The 18,251-nt window shown below is 39.0% G+C and overlaps 1 protein-coding gene across 2 annotated transcripts; it reads left to right on the forward strand.

Moving 5' to 3' along the window:
* Positions 1-102: 102 nt before the first annotated feature.
* LOC139968087 (uncharacterized) lies at positions 103-16,351 on the forward strand. 2 transcript variants are annotated; one of them, XR_011793217.1, is made up of 9 exons: positions 103-341; positions 1,272-1,396; positions 2,550-2,938; positions 3,517-4,623; positions 5,690-5,811; positions 6,192-6,300; positions 7,611-9,497; positions 10,462-15,191; positions 15,306-16,351. XR_011793217.1 is itself a non-coding variant. In XM_071972437.1 (8 exons), exons 1-8 carry the CDS (start codon positions 222-224, stop codon positions 11,076-11,078), a joined length of 4,476 nt encoding a protein of 1,491 aa, XP_071828538.1. In that variant the 5' UTR covers positions 103-221; the 3' UTR covers positions 11,079-16,351. The 2 variants fall into 2 exon arrangements, 1 of the variants encoding a protein (XP_071828538.1); XM_071972437.1 differs by having other exon boundaries at positions 10,462-16,351.
* Positions 16,352-18,251: the final 1,900 nt, after the last annotated feature.

Raw genomic sequence — 18,251 nt, forward strand, 5'->3', positions numbered from 1 at the left:
TCATATGACCTTTCACCTACATGTATTGATTTTGGTATGTAGAGACTGCGTCTAGCTTTGTACATAGATTTGTCGTGTGTTCGTACGTACGGACTGCGCGCTGCTCAATAATTTGTGTACCATTCCCTGCCATGACAGACTTCTCAATCTCAGGCTTGGCCGTGTCCAGGTTAATTTCAGTGCAGCCTGTAGCATAATTTTCTTCTAGAACTCACCTCGAGATGGCTTTGGAAACTGGTGGCGTGGACCCGGGAGCTGTATCTACGATATTGAATCGTCTTAAGTCCCAGGGAATATTCGACCAGTTTAGAAGGGATTGTTTGGCCGATGTTGACACTAAGGTAGCGTAACTTTCGTTAGTCCTAACACATTTTACACTGTTGTTATTATACAGGCCCTTGGCTAATACAATGTCAATGCTGTGTCAGATGCCCCAGGCTTAGGCTAGGCATTAAATTGATTGATGTAATTGGCAACTTTCCCTATGGCGCCGGCAAGTTTCTGATGAAAAGCTTTTCTTTTGAAAGTAGGCTAGCATATATTGCGACTTATACGCTCCTAAATAGATCTTCAGTGGCATTTAACAAATTAAAAATAAACATCACCAAGAAAAAACTGCTGGGACTTTATGCCTAATCTAAAATAGCTGTTTTAACTGAACACTCAACAATTTTCTGATTTGCATCAGTGATGTTTTTCTTCTTTCATTTATTAACAAATTATTTAAAAAAAGTTGAGTGAGAATGACTGAGTGCATCATGCCGTTTTACATACCTCTGTCTTATTATGTGTTTATCAAATCCACATAACTCACCAAGGCTTTAGCCACCAACCCCCCTTCCCCACTCCAAGAAAGAAAAAGAAAAACAGAAGTAAAAAAAGGATGCTTGTGTCTGTTTGCTACATTTAAAAATGGTTCAGTCGGTAGCTACGCTTTCAGACTGTGAGAAACAAGCAATGTAGACTTCACACAAAACTAACAGGACATCATGGTGGATTAATCTGTTTTAAAGCATAAAAAAAATACCAATAAGCTTCCCTTTGAGCAACCTGTGAGAGAAACTAGTGCCTAAGTCATAGGAGGTACTCCCTTCCACTTACATCCCCATCTCCGGGCCATGAATTCAAAGACCCACAAGTTTGGACTCCATACCTAATGCCCTGTATCTCACAACTGGGCTTACACACCTTACTACTAAGTACTAGTTGTACAGTATGCTCCTTCATAGTAGCTCAGATATCATATCAACCATCATTTCTTATCTTTGTAGCCTGCATATCAAAATCTTCGACAGCGAGTTGAAAGCTATGTGTCTAATTTTCTGTCCCGTTTCACATGGACGCCTGAAATGAGTAAGAACCAGCTCAGAGATCGTCTTCGAAGGCAAATCAACCAGTAAGTTGTGTGCTGATTAATTAATTATCAATCTATGGTAGACTTGGTCTGAGAGTGGATTGAGCTGGTATGTATCCATGCCCAGGCATTATCTTGGGTAACTCTTCTTTGAAAGTATCTGTGGTTGATTATTCCTCCAATCTCAATAGCAAAAGATTTAGGCTGACTGCCAGACTAACTGTCTGTCACTTTCCCTTTTCGTCCATGATTGCTTTTAAAGATCTTCCTTATTGTCTCCAATTATAGTGATTACGTAATCGACCTGCCATGGTCGTATATCGACATCAGACTCCACAATTAGCTTGCATAGCTTCTTAACACCATTAGGCTCTTCGTGTTAACACTGTGTGGAAATATGTTCATGTATACAGTTTACAGTCTAAAGCTTTCACACAAAGACCCTCATACAAGAAAAAATATGTGGCAGGCGTTGCAGACTAATTGGTAAAAGAGGTCATTTTACGACCAAGGCAGGTCGATTATGTTTTCTCAAGAAACTTTTCCATGATAGCGTGCTATAGTTGTGGTCTTTTCAGCAGACAATTAAGCACTATTTAACTTTAATAATTTTTTTTTATTGAGTCTGGTATGATGGTATCACTGTCCACTGATCAGGCTTTCTGACTTATATCTAGGTACAGAATGTAATTTGAGTGTATGTGTTAATTTCCTAAATGAAACTTGTTGGTAAATCTCAAACAGAAATTCTTCTTTACTTTTGGTGAGCAAAATGACACATATGTGAAAGAAAGAACTATTCCACATTTCTGTCTGAAAACCTCTTCTTGATATCTTGCTCCCAAGTCCTAACCCAACCTTGGTATGATTATTTGAGTTTCATAATGTTTTACCTGGAATATACCCAAGTGACTTATCAAGAATAGGTAAACCAGTTTCGTTTTCATTAACAAACTTTTCTTTTCAATTGCTGATGTTTGGTTTGTCCTTAAATGTCATACATTTGGAATGGTTTTGTTTTCTGTAAACTATATACTCTAGGATTTTTAAAAAACAATTTTTCACAAGAGATTTTATTTTGTTCATTGTTACTACCCACACAATTTGCAAATATATCAAAAAATGATGATACAAGGATTGTAATTTGAACCTGACAGGACTTGGTTTTAAACAGATGTTTTCTTTAACACTGTAGATCTGACATGCTGGCCTCTGGTGTGGACCGAATCATTGAGCAAGTCGTGGAGCCCAAGATGCAACACGTCTTCAGACCCCAGATCGAAAAAGTGGTGAACCAGTACCTGCACAGTGAGACGATAGTCAACGGGGACGAAGAAATTCCAAAAAAGAATGGGACAGTGATGGATGATCTACCTCCCATCAACACAACAGAGGTTCCTATGATGACTCCACCAGAGGAGAGGGTCTTAAACACATCCCCGGATGTACCATCACCACCCCCTGAACAGCCTCCTCTACCTCCAACACCAGCAATTGATGACGATGAGAAAATGCCCCCTCCCCCTCAACCTCCTCCCCCACCTTTACCCCCATCTTCCGAAGAGCTCACCATCAATACCGAAGGTTTGTGCCAATTTTTAGTCAATTCTGCGGAAGGCAAACAGAAAAGAACTTTCCTAGGTTACTTCTTCAGCCAGCTTTATTTATCTCCCCATGTTGTCCTATTGATATATGTTATTAATTTATTGATAGTTAAAAGAAGGGTTGGATATCTATTCAGACAGATTCAAAATGAATGCCCTTTCTAAAGTACTGATTGTCCCCATGGGCAAACTCAAAGTGGTGTTTTTATTAATATCCTACTACATATTCATATCATTCATAATGATTGGACAAGTTTGTATGCATGCATTAAATATCACCTTTCCTCACATATCAAGTTTCTCTCAAGGAAGACAGTACAAAGTAGCTAATTGGTTTGACTTTGCACATTAAGTAATCTTTGGGTATCAAATAAGTTTTGATTAAAGGGATTAAAGTTAGTATCGCAAGGTTGTACATTATTTTCAAGAATCTGAAAAGAAAACATGATAAGAAATGATGTTCTGTTAAAACGTGATGACGGAATTGAAGGTTTTATGATGTAAGATTTTTAATTATCAGAAAGTAATATAATGCTTAACGGTCTTGTTATTTTGCAGGTCCAGTTATCTTACCAAGCCCTGCTTTTGAACCTATTGGATCTAGTCCACCTCACCCTGGGGCCAGTTTTCTAAACAAGGAATTTGTAGATAGCCCTATCCCTGAGCCACTCAGTGATGGGTTGCCAATGGATTTCAGCCAGTCACCAGACCAAGGTTCTTTCAAGGGGAGACATGTCACTGACCCTACAGATGTGAAGAGTTTGCTATCGAGGACAGTTTTTGCTAAGAAGGCTGGAAGGAGCATAGAAGGAGACCTCACCTCACCACAGACAAGCGATTTATCTCCTATCTCTGATGGTATGTCATCTTACACAAATGAAAAGAAATTTGATACCAGACAAGCTGGAACGACAAAAGGAACCAAATATTCCGAAAGAGATTCCTCATCCTCCTCCTCGTCTCCTAAATCCAGAGCTAAACTTGCTGCCGATGGTCAAAGGTTAGCATCGGAGGCCAGTTCACCCGGTACGTGGAGTACCAAATCAAGCACAAGCCTGCCAAAGATCGGCAAGAGAGATAACTTGGAGGGAAGTCCCGGTTCTCTGTCTACTCCGAGTACTCCGGAGAAGACACTCAAGTCAGAGTATGAAAGAAAGCTGGAGATCAAGAGGAAAGTCAAAAACCTGATCAAACAGAACATTAAGATCAGAGATAAGAGAGACAGCTCTGAGTCATCCGGAGGAGACAGCAGTCCTGACGTCAGGTTCCGGGGGGACTCGGAACACAGGAGGACGACGACGGCCGCCATGCCCAGCCCTGACAGACACCGCAAGGATTACAGGAGTCCAGAGAAAAAGTCCAGGAGCAAGAGAAGTTGGGAGCAGATGGTTCGACCCGAGGATGCCCTGAGAGCGATATCTCCAGAGGTGATCTCAGATGAGGAGTTGGAAAAGAAGAGCGTAAAAGATGCCAGCGACGTGGAACGGAGTGAAGGTGAATTGGTCTCCTCAGAGGAGGACGGCAAAAAGGATTTGGCCGATTTGGGGAACTTGTCGGATATCACCGTCAGTTCTGTTCACACTAGCGACCTGTCTTCCTTCAGCGATGTTAGCTCTTCCTCTTCTACCTCAGGCAGTGACAATGAAGACGAAAGAAAGGCCAAAGGTAGGACAGCAATTTAACAAAAGGAAATTTGATTTTCTGTCCAGAAACCCTGCCTTTATCATAATTTTTTGGATTTTAATTTTTTGGTGAAAGAACAGACAAGGGTGTTGTTTCAGATCCTGGTTGTTATGGCAGTTATGCTTGTGGACAGAGGGAGCTCAAATTCATTGGTGACTGGCAAAAAGAATAAATTGTGTGTCGTGTTACACTGATGTTATAGATGGTAAACAATAGGGCACATTGCAATTAATGTAGTGGCGTCTACATGCCTTATATTAATGAAAAGAAAAAGAAGTTTGAAAACAGTCTGTGTTGACCACCTCTAGGGAGAGAAAACAAACTTTTGTGTCTATTATTTTCAAACTGAAAACTAAATTCGAAGAACAGCTGGTCAATTTCATAATCTGTAATGATATAATGTTACTATGTTCACTGTGTGTCTGTGAAATTGAGACTACTTCCTGACAATGAACAACAGATGTTAAAATGAACCGCTTTATCAAGAGTTGAACGTTTGGATGGAATCAGTATTGGAATCTACACATGTTTATCGGTGTCAATATTGCAGATCAGAAATAGTAGAAGTTGAATGAATGAACCAGAGTTCAGTAAATATCCACAGAGTTGAATTTATGAAGCTGAATGAGACGTTTGCAAACACACACGCACACACATGTTTGTATTACATTCAGACTGAGGACCCCATTGTATTTTCCATTGTTCAAATCCACGTACCCTTACCTTAACAATACCCCCATACAGTAGAATTCTTCCGAGGACGTGGTGATTCTTTAGAAATCACAACCGAGGACCTGAAATTCTTTTGTTCAAGTCCTCGGTCAGAATACAAAACAAACGCACCCACACACACACAAAAAAATTCTAGCTACTAACAAAGTGCATCATTTCAAGATAAACAGTTTTGTAAGTATTCGTCTAGTCATGTCGTTTTGAAAAGTGTTTCAGAAATTTTGTTCCTCATGGAATGTTTTTTTTTCAAAAGCTTTCTTGAAAACTGTTTGGCATTAACATTACCTTTTTGTTTGTTTGTTTTAAATTCCTCTAGAGTCATCTGGACCAACTACCAACCTCAAGTCGATTCCCAAACAGTACCAGTCCAAAGCCTTTCCACCTCATTTTGATAGCAGCGAAGATGAAGCAACTCGAGAGGAAAGAAAAAAGAGAGCAGTGAGTTTCATACAAAAGAAAAACAATTAACTGCCATGCAACAAAGAAGCTGCAAACCGTTAGTTCCTGTTTGATGATGGGATTAATATAGAAAAGTGATGACAAATAATTGAAAGAACTCTAAAATGAGTTCTTAGTATGCAAATAGTGTACTCATTTGCATCGTAAAGTAGACGGCTCCATATTTCTTCCATATATTAGTAATTTTGGAGAATTCACTTGCTATTAGTCCAATATAGCGTGTAGGATTTCATCTTCATGGGTGTCATGATGGTTAAAGCAAGTAACATTGCTGAAAATCCCATGTTTTCCCCCTTCTTTGTTATAATATACCAGTCTAAAGAATGATGATATTGAAGTAAGTTTTGTCTTTTTCTCAGGCTGTAGCCAAAGAGGAACGTGTGAGACGCCGGCAGCTTCAGAAGGAAGAGAAGGAGAAACAACTGCGTTTGGCAAAGAGCAGAGAAAGAGAGATCAAAGAGGCTGAAGGTAATCTCAAACAGATTCCTGTCCTTTTCATTTGTCATAAAAGATGACCAGAGCGATGACAATACAGATTTTGTTTTATGAATTGGAGATCTGTTGAAATTGCAGCAGTAATATCACACATATGTATTACACAGATAGCATATAGCTGGGTCTCAAAATCCCTTCAGTAACCTGGCTGCTTTGAAAGGAACCTGATGAGGTGTGTTGGTAGAGAATAGCAGGCGATATTTTGAAAACAATGTATTTTTTATCTGTTGTGGGCAACGTTTGCTCAAGGGGTTTTCTGATTCCTTGCCGAAAGCAGAAGGAATCTATGATGCGTGTATATGGGTGTGTTTGTGTGGGTGTGTGTGTGTGTGTATGTGACTCTCGCTTGTAAACGCTCTAACTTCAGAAGGATAACTGGGGTAAATTTCATATTTGGTGTGTCGAACTGGTTTGGGATTGTTGTTGCTCAAAGGTCATTTGAGGTCAGCACAGGGCAAATCTAAAATATTGTTCACACAATATCTTGAGAATTAGAAGTTGCAGGAAGTTTTTAACTTGGTGTGCAGCTTTGTAAATTTTGTGTTCAAGTTGAGGCTGCTGATTTGAGGCTGCTGATTTTGGGTCAATCCATATACGATTTAAACTTATAAGGCAAGCAATCACTAGGCCTGTTGACTTTCTGGTTATCAATTTATCATTATTGTTTGCAAGAGTCAAAATCTTTCTTAGAGAGCTAGAAGCAGGAGGGAAAGGCAGGCAAGAAACTAGTAAGGAGAGAGAGGAAGAGGTTGGGGAAGTGGAATGACCTGAGGGGACAGACTGTTTTCTCAGCTGAAGAGTGGATGTGTTTGAGGATGGGGGTGGGGGGAGGGGGGGGGTGGGATGTTGCAAGGGCTGATAGAAATGGTCTAGAAGTGAATTGCTGAGTTACTCTAATTCTCTCCAGGGAATAAATTAGCGCTCAATTTATTTGTCCCAGTGTTGTAGGTTCTGAGTTTTGTCTCTTGTAAAATACTAATTTGATTATGAATTTTGAGACATGAGTACTGTACACATCAATATAGGCACTCACTTGTCAAACACCTTGCATGTATTTTGTTTCTATATTTTCATGTTCTTTGACAACATATCACTTAAGTTTACTATATTGAGTCATCTGTTATTATGTAATCAGTCCAAGGGTTGTTCAATTAAAAGAAAGTTTTGCAATGAGTAAAATGTCAGCATTTCAAGAAGGTTATGTAAGGCAAAAGTGATAATAAATGTGTGCAAGGTTGTCCTATCTTCAGTGATCCTAAAGTCCATGTCTTTTTTATTTTCAGAAAAACCTGCAGAAAAGAGAAAGATTGATGATGACCTTTCACCGGTCAGCACCGACACAGACTCTCGAGATGAGATGGGAGATTCACCCGAAGCAAGAGAAGCCGATGTCACGGCGAAACCAGTCAAGAAGCGACGCAGGAGTTCCGAGGAAGAGAAACCTCAAGTTGAAGTTTATCCGACCTACGTGACCAGCACCTCCAAGAGAAAAAGGAGGCAAGCTTCAGTCAAGGACAGCTTCCTACTCACTCAAAATGTCTCAGGTGCAAAACTCTTGAAAAGGAGAAAGAAAAAGGTGAATAATAGAAGTGGAAGCAAGCTGTTCTTTAGAATGGGAGGGCAGTCTGGCGGTAACACTCCCAAGAGGAGTGCATCCCCACGTATGGGTGGGCCCTCAGTCTCACAACCTGAGGGTCACCTTGTCTCGAAGGCTGTCGCCAAGCTTGAGGAAACTCAACAAAAGGACAGTGACACTTTGCTGGAAGCATCGTCTGTTCAAGCTGAGCGGCGGGGCAAATGGCAAAGAGATACGGATGGTGGCGGGAGAGTGGATATCGTTCCAGTACTGAATAAATTTGCGTCCAATGTTCCCCGAGCAGGGACTCCGACTTCTGTCGCTACAGTTGCTCCTCCTCTGTCTAGTATTGCTATACAGCAATCATCTCCTGCGGAAGATTATAGAGGTGCTGCCAGTTATGTCAAGGGAGGCCAAAATTTTGCTGTTAACCAAAGAACTCGTCATCCAGCTAAAGATAACGTGCCTCTTAGAGACCAAGAGGGAATTCATGAAGAAACAACTCTACGTGGATCCGAGGTGGATGTGCACGATGTGGCAAAAGAGAACGCTTCTGTTGAGCAGGATGTCCGGCCAGACGACTCGAGCAGCGGACCAGCAACTCCATTAATGGACGAGACAGAGGAAGTGAGCAGAGAGAAGGACGAAGATGATGTAAGGATGGAAGAGAATGAAGATTTGGAAATCGGTGAAGGATGGAAAGAAGATGAGATCAAGCAGAGTGGAGGAGAGAGAACTGAGGAGAGGAAGCCCATGGAAGAATCTCTCATCAGCACCATGGAGGACAAACAACAGCGAGGAGGTGTAAGGGATGTTTCCGATGGTATGTTGGAGAGAAAAGATGAGGTGAGAGGATGTAAGGAAACAGATATGTCAATGGCAGATTCCAAAGCAGATGAAACGAGTGCTATGTATTCAGCAGATATTACGGTCGATACTGGTGAGAAGTGTATTAGTGAACCTCCAGGTAGGATTAGTGAACCTCCTGGTAGGATTATTGAACCTCCAGGTGTAGATGGTAAGGCACTGGAAACATGTAGCAGCGGTACAGTGGATGGTGGACCCAAGGAAACTTGGGAGGATCATCAGAAAGGTGAGCAAAAAGTCACAGCAAGGACGGATCATGCCAGAACAGCTGTCCAGGAACAGTCGTGTAAGGTAGTCCTTCATGACATCCAGTTACAACCGGGATTGGCTGAATCTGCTGAGGTTTCTGCAGAAGAAGGAGAGAAGATGCCTGTCAAAGATGAGGGAGCTGTTACAGTAGGAGTAGGAGGATCTGATGGCAAAGTTAGCTGGGTCGAAGAGTTAGAGGAGGGTATCGTGGAGGTCCACGGCGAGGTGGTAGATGAGGAGGAGGTGGAGGATGACAATCCTCCAACACCCACTCAGGATGAACTTGTAGATACAGGAGAGGAAGAGGAGGAGGTCATGGTGGGGACCACAGAGGAGTTCCAGGAAGAAGGAGAGATGGGGGACCATGCCAGTTTGGTTGCTCGTGGCATGATCGGTGATTATCAAGAAAGAGGCACCACTGAATCAATAATAACAACGACAGCAGAGGAAAGAAGACCAACATCTGAGATCGATCAAGGTTTGTAATCAAAACAAAAAAAGCTTTGTATTTATCTCTTAATAGGTCAGTGAAGGTGTCAGTGTGCAGGACGACAAAAAAAAACTGTTTTGTAAAGCGTTGTAAGTTGTTTGTTGGACTTTGATGGGTTATGATTGCCAGTTGCAATTTGTCTTTGTTTAGTAGTCTTTGAGTGATGAAATGAAAGGTGTTACACCTTTAAATGTTTCAAAGTTTGAGTCACCATGGAGTTGTTGAAATTAGAGATGAAATGTTTTGTTTTAAATTTCTGCAAACTATCCAGATGTATTCTGCCTCAGAGAGGCAAACTACAAATAATTCCCATAAATGAGTCTAGGATGGATTGATCAGTTATGATATAAATTAAATAAAAGTTAACGAACCAGTTTAAAATTGCTGTCTAATTGCATAGCATCACGTTGATATCAAAATAGACTAGTACCTAGATACTCAACGTGAAAAGAAACCAACTTGATATGTCTGTTAAGGAATCAATGTAAGATGGTAATGGCACTAGTCCTAGAGTTCTGACTCCTGTAAGTGTGTGTGTGTCTTATGTTTTTATTTATCTACTTGATGATGGAAAGTTGCCATTTTCGATAGATCCAAGGTCACAGTTGAAGCTATTTGACAAGCTTGTTTTATCACTCTGTGAAAAGGAAGAACTCATAGTGCTAAAGGAGGCAGTTGCTCTCAGTATTTTGAGTGAATCTGTAGGAGAGGTTGGGGGGGGGGTGAGGGGAAGGTGGGGGCATGTGTGGATTACAGTGATGGGATGCAACTAGTTTGGCTGAGGTAAGATATACTTTGTTAAGATACACTACCGTCCATCGATCTAATTGAACAATCGTTATTCCTCCATCAGTGTCATCGTGGACAAGATAGACATTTTCCTTTTGAAGGAAGCACCCTTGATAAACAGTTACCGCAGTGATTCTGTTAATGTTTTACTTTCTCTCTTCAGGTGGAGCAGGTCAGGAGACAACCTCCGTGACCGATCAACCTGACAGCGTTCCGGCGAGTGAGGTCACAGTCGGCAGAAGGTCAAGAAGGTCAGTCTCAGATAGGCACAGTAAGGATGAAGATTTTGTTTATTTTGGAATAAGGAGAAAGTCACGCCAGAAGTCTCAATCTCCGACGCCATCTCTCCAATCTAACGAAAGCGAATCCAGCCACACTTCCAGTCGCAGCTCGCGGTCGTCCCGTCGAAATTCTGGTCGTTCGGCCGACACAGAGGAGAAAAAGCCAGAGGTCACAGCCATCAGGAAGAGACACGCAAGCCAAGAGTTGCCTTCCACTTCGGTCGGCGAGGATAGACCCCGGCGGTCGCGTCGGAGTTCCCCTCCGAACCGATATTCCCCTAGCGAATCCGCCACTCAGAGGCTACCCAAACGGAGAAAGTCTCCTTCCCCCACGCCTCAGTCGCAGCATGAGGTACCTTCCAGAAGGACCTCGAAACGTGAACATTACACGAGACATTCAACCTCATCAAAGAGGGACTCTGATTTCATTTACGACATGCCAAAAAGACGATCAGACCGAAATTCAATAGAGGAAAGACCACCCAAAAGGAAGAGGTGAAAAAAGTACCGTAATGTTTGCTACTATTTCCTCCTTGGGAGAATTTTTTGGGTTCTTTTCTAAATGATACAGAAACGTCACAGTTTTGCCAGAGTGGACAAGAGCCGAGCAGAGAGTAGAGCAGAGAGTAGAAGATGAGAGAAAAGGAGAAGAGCAGAGCAGAGAGATTAGATGATGTACAGATACCAAAGGCATTATGGTATTCTATGGAAAACTTTTTCATGACATTTTCTGTTTTTGTTTGTCTTTTTTTTTTTTTTGGTTTGTAGATTTTTGGTACCTGAAATGCTTGATCTTGTCACATTTAATTCAGATGGTATGGTTGGATATCATCATGTGAATTAAGGGAAAAGTGTGGGGTGAAGAATGTTTGTCGCTGACTCATATCCAATAAGTATTGTGGTTAATATGCAAGTTTCTTTATTGTTTTTAAGTGGACAAAAATGGTGAAGTATTAAGGCCAGTGTTATAGAGTATGCATTTGGTAGCAGAAGAACTCTAGTGTAGACGTTCCTTTTTTAGCAAGGACTTTGTTTGCTTAAGAGGGGTTGGTAATAAAATAAGTGAAACTGTGTTTTGATGCAATTCTGATCTGTAACAGTAGTTAACTTTCCCTGTAATAATAGGTTACCTCCAATTTGCTACAGCCAGCTCCTGTAAACAGTAGAATTTCATTTTCTGATGTCATAGATCGCAAAATTCTTCAAAAGAAGAGCCCCTCTCGTATCCCCCCCCCCACCCCATCACTTCATTTGGATTTAGACTTTCATTTGCATTTTCATTTCTCTTTTTTTTACATCAAATTAGATATGCATACAGGATTACGTTTTGTTTGTTTTTTATTTGTGGAATGTCACCTTGATGCTAAAATAATATGACTGGTTTCTTATCACTTTGAATACAGTTGCCTTGGAAACGTTTAATGTAATTCAGAACACTTTCCAAAAGTGTGTGGTTCCCATAAATGCAGTGTTCCAGTGATGTTAGCTTTATGCCACTGTAAATCACTGATATAGTGTATCTGAAATGACGAGGGGGCACCCTTCTTTAAAAAGTAACTATGTTAGGCAAATGTGCTAACCTTCTATATGTGTAACAACAAGAACAGCAGAGTAATGACCACACTAAAAGAAACACCCATTCAAGAAGTACAGACAGTTCAAAATGACTACATTAATTAAAGTTTATGTAAAACTCTGTATGAGTATTTTGCCATCAGTCAGAACAAAATTGATCTATGTGAGGAGTTTAATGAAGATATTCCAGCATGCCTACACACCCATTCCACCCCTGCTATGTCCTCCACTTGCCCCTTCCATCCCTCCTATGTCCTGTCCTCCACTCCCCCCTTTCATCCTATTTTCTCCACTCGCCCCTTCCATCCCTCCTATTTTCTCCACTCGCCCCTTCCATCCCTCCTATTTTCTCCACTCACCCCTTCCATCCCTCCTATTTCCTCCACTCGCCCCTTCCATCCCTCCTATTTCCTCCACTCGCCCCTTCCATCCCTCCCTTGCCTCCACTCGCCCCTTCCATCCCTCCTATTTCCTCCACTCGCCCCTTACATCCCTCCCTTGCCTCCACTCGCCCCTTCCATCCCTCCTATTTCCTCCACTCGCCCCTTCCATCCCTCCCTTGCCTCCACTCTTGTTTCCTTCCACTGTATTGTCTTTCCCATTTCACCTGTCACATGAAAAATGTGAGGTTCAAATGTGAAAATTTCCGTTCAAAACAGTATTATAATTTAAATGTTTGAAAATGCTTAAATATTAAAATGATAACCTGAGTATAAACCTGCCCTGTTATTTTAAAGTGCATGCTGTACATTGTGGGGTGTCAGTTGGGGACACTTAAATAATAGGTTGCTACTTGTTGCAGGCTTGTAGAGACTATTATTCCAACTTTAGTACCCACTCTTCTACCCTTTATTTGACTTTAGAATTTACATATAACATGTTTGTTCATTCTTGCTTTAGAAACTCATGCTTATTTTAGTCCTTTTTTGTTAATTATCGTTGCCAGTGTTCTAACTTTTGTGAAGATCTCACTCAAATATTGTTTGTCCGTCCAGTGCGTCTTGTCTGTAGCACATAATAAGCCAAATTTAGCTTTCGCAAAGTTAAGTTTAGCAAATTTAGGTCTCACAATATAGGTTTAGCAAATTTAGGTCTAGCAAATTTAGGTCTAGCAAATTTCAGTCTAGTTAACAGCATTAACATATTTTGGACTACTTTAAGAAAAATATGTTTGTATGTTATTTTGTCACATTTCTGAGGTTACTTTCATATATATATATATACAGTCCTTGAAGTCTCTGTTAGCAGAGGTTTTCATGTACTGGATGCCTAGTAGTTCTTTGTGAGTACCTCTAAGAGGTTTGCAGGCTTAAAAAGGTTTTTCAGTAATACCTACTTCCAAATTTAATCCACCTCTGTCGTTTTTCCTTGAATACGATAGGTCAAGTAGTTATGTGGCTAGGTTATATTGATGTAGAAATGTTGTTCTTCAGTTGAAATTTACCTCCAAAAAATCTCTTCATCATAGCTTGGCATTTTTTCGATAATTCAATGCTGGTAAGCAAGTGATGCACATGAAAACATTTAAAATGTCTGTGTTTTAATCAAAATTTTGGTTTATTGGCAAATGGCAATATTACCTCATCCCCATCTATGCATGATTCAAAAAATATGTGTTGTCACACTTGCTGTTTTTAATGTTACAATAGATATTTAAAAAAAATACCTCAAGACCTCTTTAGCTTTGTGATGTAACAAACCATCAAAGATACAAGGCAGAATTAAGATAGGCCACTACCATACTAGCAGATTGTTCAACTCAGTGGGTTCTGAATATTATCAGTGATTTATATCTACCTTTCATGAAAGAAAAATGGAATTGGTCAGAAGAAAATGGTTTCCCCATCCTGTACCAACCCACCATTTCTCCCAACCCCCATCCTCCCCTCACCTTCAAATTTATGTGTTGAATTCAAGTCAAGAGTAGGTAACAAATTTGTACTTATTCAAAGTTCCTAGTGTAGTCTACACCCCATTCTCTGCTCTCAGCTCTGACGAGGAATAGTAAATGTAGATAAAAAGGGAACTTACTGACCATTGATGGGTGTGACGTGGGTCATTGTTGGTATATTTGATGAGAGCAAACGATCCTTGTACTGTGATGGTTTTTATAAGCATTACTTAATGTTTTCATTTCTCTAGGTATTCATTCCATAGAAGAATAGTTTGAATTATTTCAATGAAATGTTTGACACACATGCATGGTCTTGTGTTCATATACTAACATGGCATAATGTTTATACAGCACATGGTCAATAAATGTAAAATGATGGAAAAGTTGTTTACTTTCAAGGAACCTACAAAAACGAGCAAATCTGTCATTTGAAGGGTTAAAAACGTTTTGTGACCTTGTCCACATCGCTGCAAAATTTAAACTTTTTATGATTCTGTGAGCTAAAATTGCAAGAGAGTGGAGAAGAGAATACTCAAGACGTTAAAGTAATGAAAAACAGAAAACAGAAAAAGTGGAAATTTTAGTCGTGAGCAGATTTTTAGAAATATATGAAACCGTAGAATGGAAAACTGTAGCCAATTCTTTATAGGATAGGAGAACAAGTATCTTGTATTGATTTGTGTATGGTTGGTTTTGTGTCAGACCAAGGCGTATGTCTGGTTAAATGTTAAGGTAAGAAGGCTGCAGATAACTTCAAAATAAATCAGCAATATTCAATTGTAAAAGAATAAAAAAAAATGCTTGTAAAAAAGTAAAGCGCACATTGTGTCAAAAGTTGCAATAATAGCTTCCTGCTTCAAGCTGTCTCAATTCTTTCCCTATTTTTTTGTTTTTTTTGAATTTTAGTTCCAATTTTCCATGTGATTGTATTGTAAAGATTAATAATAATTTCTTTTTGTCTATCTTGGACTCAGTCCTAATTTTTGTTATTGACAAGTTTTTATAAGTTTTATGTTTTTTTCTTTCTTCTATGGAGAAGTCAGTCTTCCTCTTTCTTGTAATTTTTTTTTAATTTTGTGTGGTGTTTATTTGTTGACTTTTATTTGGTTCTAGTTTCATTTTCAAGACTTTTCATCCTCAAAGGTAATTAATCATTTGTCTCAGTGCTGGTTTTCATATATTTGGCCCGTCAAAGATTAGAAGCCAGATTTCTTCAAATTCAACAGTTTAAAAAAAAACTATCGTATTTGAAACAAGTGATTGTTTACAGTGTAGATGTAGCAGATCTCGCGAACCATACTGCACCTCAAGATTAGGGTGATCGTGAATATTGTTTGTGCAAATTGTGAGCTTGAAATTGCTGATAGAATCTTCATTTCACAATTAGTGGCCTCCAAGCCGAGTGTTTATGAGCCCATTAGGAAAGAGTTATATGCATTCTCATGTATGAATTTATATCTTCTCAAAGCATCATATTATGACATAAATTTACAAATTCACAAGAAAACAGAATTTTCCTGTACATTAACCGTTGGAAATTGTAGAATACTTTCTTTTTTGTGGGGAGGGGGACTCATTTTTGGCTGTATAGATGTCAGAGTCTACTGAAATGTATGGTACGATGATTGTTAATAACTGACTTGCTTATAACTAGGTTTTGATTTTCAAAGTTTGAAAAAATGCGGTCTTCATTTAGGGATAAAGATGTTAGCTCTCTGTGGTTTTCAGGAATCCTTGTTACCAGTCATAAGAATCTTATACTCTTGTAGTAACACGTATGCCTAAGTTTGTCCTTTGATTTTTTTTTATTCCTTTCATGGGCATTATTGATACTCTGGGTTCATGCCATCAGTCCAATCCCACTCCCCCCCCCCTCCTCCCCCATAGTGGTCTCACTTGTTCAAGTCACAACACAGAGTTTTCTGTTCCTCTAAAAAGTAGTTATCCACATTGAAACACTAAACTCTATATTTTAAAAATCCTCAGTGGCTTGGGACTAATTTGGAAGTGAAAGATCTAAACAAGAAAGTACTTTTGAAAAGGTCAAGCAATTTTTAGCATGCTAAAAGGCTAAATCATTACTAATGACATATAAAGCCCCACTTTATACTATATTACAGCTGCAAATTGAGCTGCATAATTCCTTTTTGTCTGTCATTTTTTTATATTTTATTTTATTCTTGTGGTGCTGGATTAATAGGTAGGGCAGATTTGCTTAATCAGTTGAATAGTGTTGTGTGTATATTGTGTTGCTTGTTATGTCTGCAAATATATATTTCATATAAAATCTGAACTACTTCAAACTTTTGTTTGTGTTGTCTTTTAGATCTTGGGATGTCAATTTCAAGTTTTTTTAATATTTAAATCTTTAACATATCACAAGAAGTGATACATAACTAATAACACGGTTGAAGACAAAATTGGGGTGAGGGAAGAGTTGGGGGGTTAGGAAACAAGGGAGGGATAAATTCCAAAACTATTAAAGGTGCAAGAGCTTTGAGCAAAGGAGTAGTGAAACATTTACATGCAAAACTAGTTAGAGCAAGCTAGCATACAGTTGATATTATATAATATTCACAAATGACAAACTTTTTATGTCTTTACAAAGATAGAAAGTGTATTGTACATATACTGGTGTTTCTACATAGTTTTCTTACATTTTAAAACACTTTTAAGTTGTTCTTATGTCTGCAGAGATGATCAATTATAAGTTATGCCAAACAGTACCATTACAAAATGATTTTATTTATTTATTCATTACACAAAGACGATATATTCCATCACATTTCATACAAAGTGATGTTGATGTTGGATAGTGATAAACAATCATCTTTTACAAGTTGGAATATGTTTCATTCCTTGAACTTTTAACGCAGTTATACCTGGCAAAGATAATATCTTCTACATCAGGGAAGACAAACTATTTCTGCTTCTCCTGGTACTTTGAAGACTTGATTGATTAACATCAGACAGCTGTTATTTAATGTACACTAAATTCAGTAGCCTTATAAATTACTGGTTGTCAATGCCTAATCTTTTACTTGGTGAGAATGGAATTATTCTTTGTCAGGGGTACTCAATTTTATGTGAGGTCCAGATGGGGGGGGGGGGCACTGGTTGGAACTCAAGACCAGACAAAAATCTCATTTTACCTAGAATGAGCAATGTGGAGTGTAGGCAGGGTAGTCCTGCATATCCTGTTGCTTATAAATTATGAGCCTCTTCTTTCCTACAAGGGCCTGTTTGAAATCTTGTGCTGGTCATTTATTGGAAACTGTCTTATCCTCAAGTCCCATGAGCTTACCTCTTAAAGCAGGTTTAGGTTGATAATTTTGCAACTCACTTTGCGATGTATTATTGAAAAGGTATTTATCCAACAAATGCGATCAGCATTGATTGAACCAAGAGACCAAACTAAAACTGATTCACTGACTGATAGCATATTAATAATTAGATAGCTATTCCAGATAGACAAAATTTGTCCGCATGGAACCTTGTTGCAATGTTAACGACATTTTCAAATGTCCAGCAAATGAAATAATCATAGTAAAATACATAAATATGTATCTACTAAAACATTTTAAAACATGTTGTCTTATTAAATATAAAAGCATTTCCCCTAATAATGTCTGTATCATTACTAAAAACGACTCAACTTGACCTCACTTTGACTCTTTTTGCTGTGACATCTCTCTTTTTTTTCTTTCTGTGACATCTCACATGTCACAACATTTTCATGTAGATGAATTATACTAAATATGTTTTGTCTTACCTTAAGAAAGATAAAGTTGTGTCAAATGTACACTAAACATGTGCCTACTTTATAACAAACAATGTTAAACCATATAGCACTAAACATGTGTTTACATTATAAAAAATAATGTTACACCATACAGTAATCTCTGCTCATACAAATATGAGGACATTCTACATTTCAACTTACCTGTAAAAGAAGAAGGAAAAAACAAATGTAACAAAAATACAAACAACTATAGGACGGAATTAAGTATTTGAATAGCACAATGAAATTTGACATATATGTACAAAAAGAGAGTTTAAACAAAGCCATAAGTGCCGAGAAGATTGGGAGGCAATCGTTTAATATGGAGAAAATAAACAAATGTCAGCAATTCCCTTCTCCCCCAATATCCACTTACACCTACCAATAAGCACCTCACCTACTCCAACCTTTAAGCTTGTTGC

The sequence above is a fragment of the Apostichopus japonicus genome, chromosome 5 (assembly GCF_037975245.1).
Source record: "Apostichopus japonicus isolate 1M-3 chromosome 5, ASM3797524v1, whole genome shotgun sequence".
Classification (NCBI taxonomy): Eukaryota; Metazoa; Echinodermata; class Holothuroidea; order Aspidochirotida; family Stichopodidae; genus Apostichopus; species Apostichopus japonicus.

What these genes read in the sequence shown, in the direction of transcription:
- LOC139968087 (XM_071972437.1), top strand. Translation starts at nt 222, where the DNA reads ATGGCTTTGGAAACTGGTGGCGTGGACCCGGGAGCTGTATCTACGATA. An exon ending in TGGCCGATGTTGACACTAAG is followed by an intron (nt 342 to 1,271) that starts GTAGCGTAACTT and finishes TTATCTTTGTAG; the next exon opens with CCTGCATATCAAAATCTTCG. An exon ending in AGGAAAGAAAAAAGAGAGCA is followed by an intron (nt 5,812 to 6,191) that starts GTGAGTTTCATA and finishes TCTTTTTCTCAG; the next exon opens with GCTGTAGCCAAAGAGGAACG.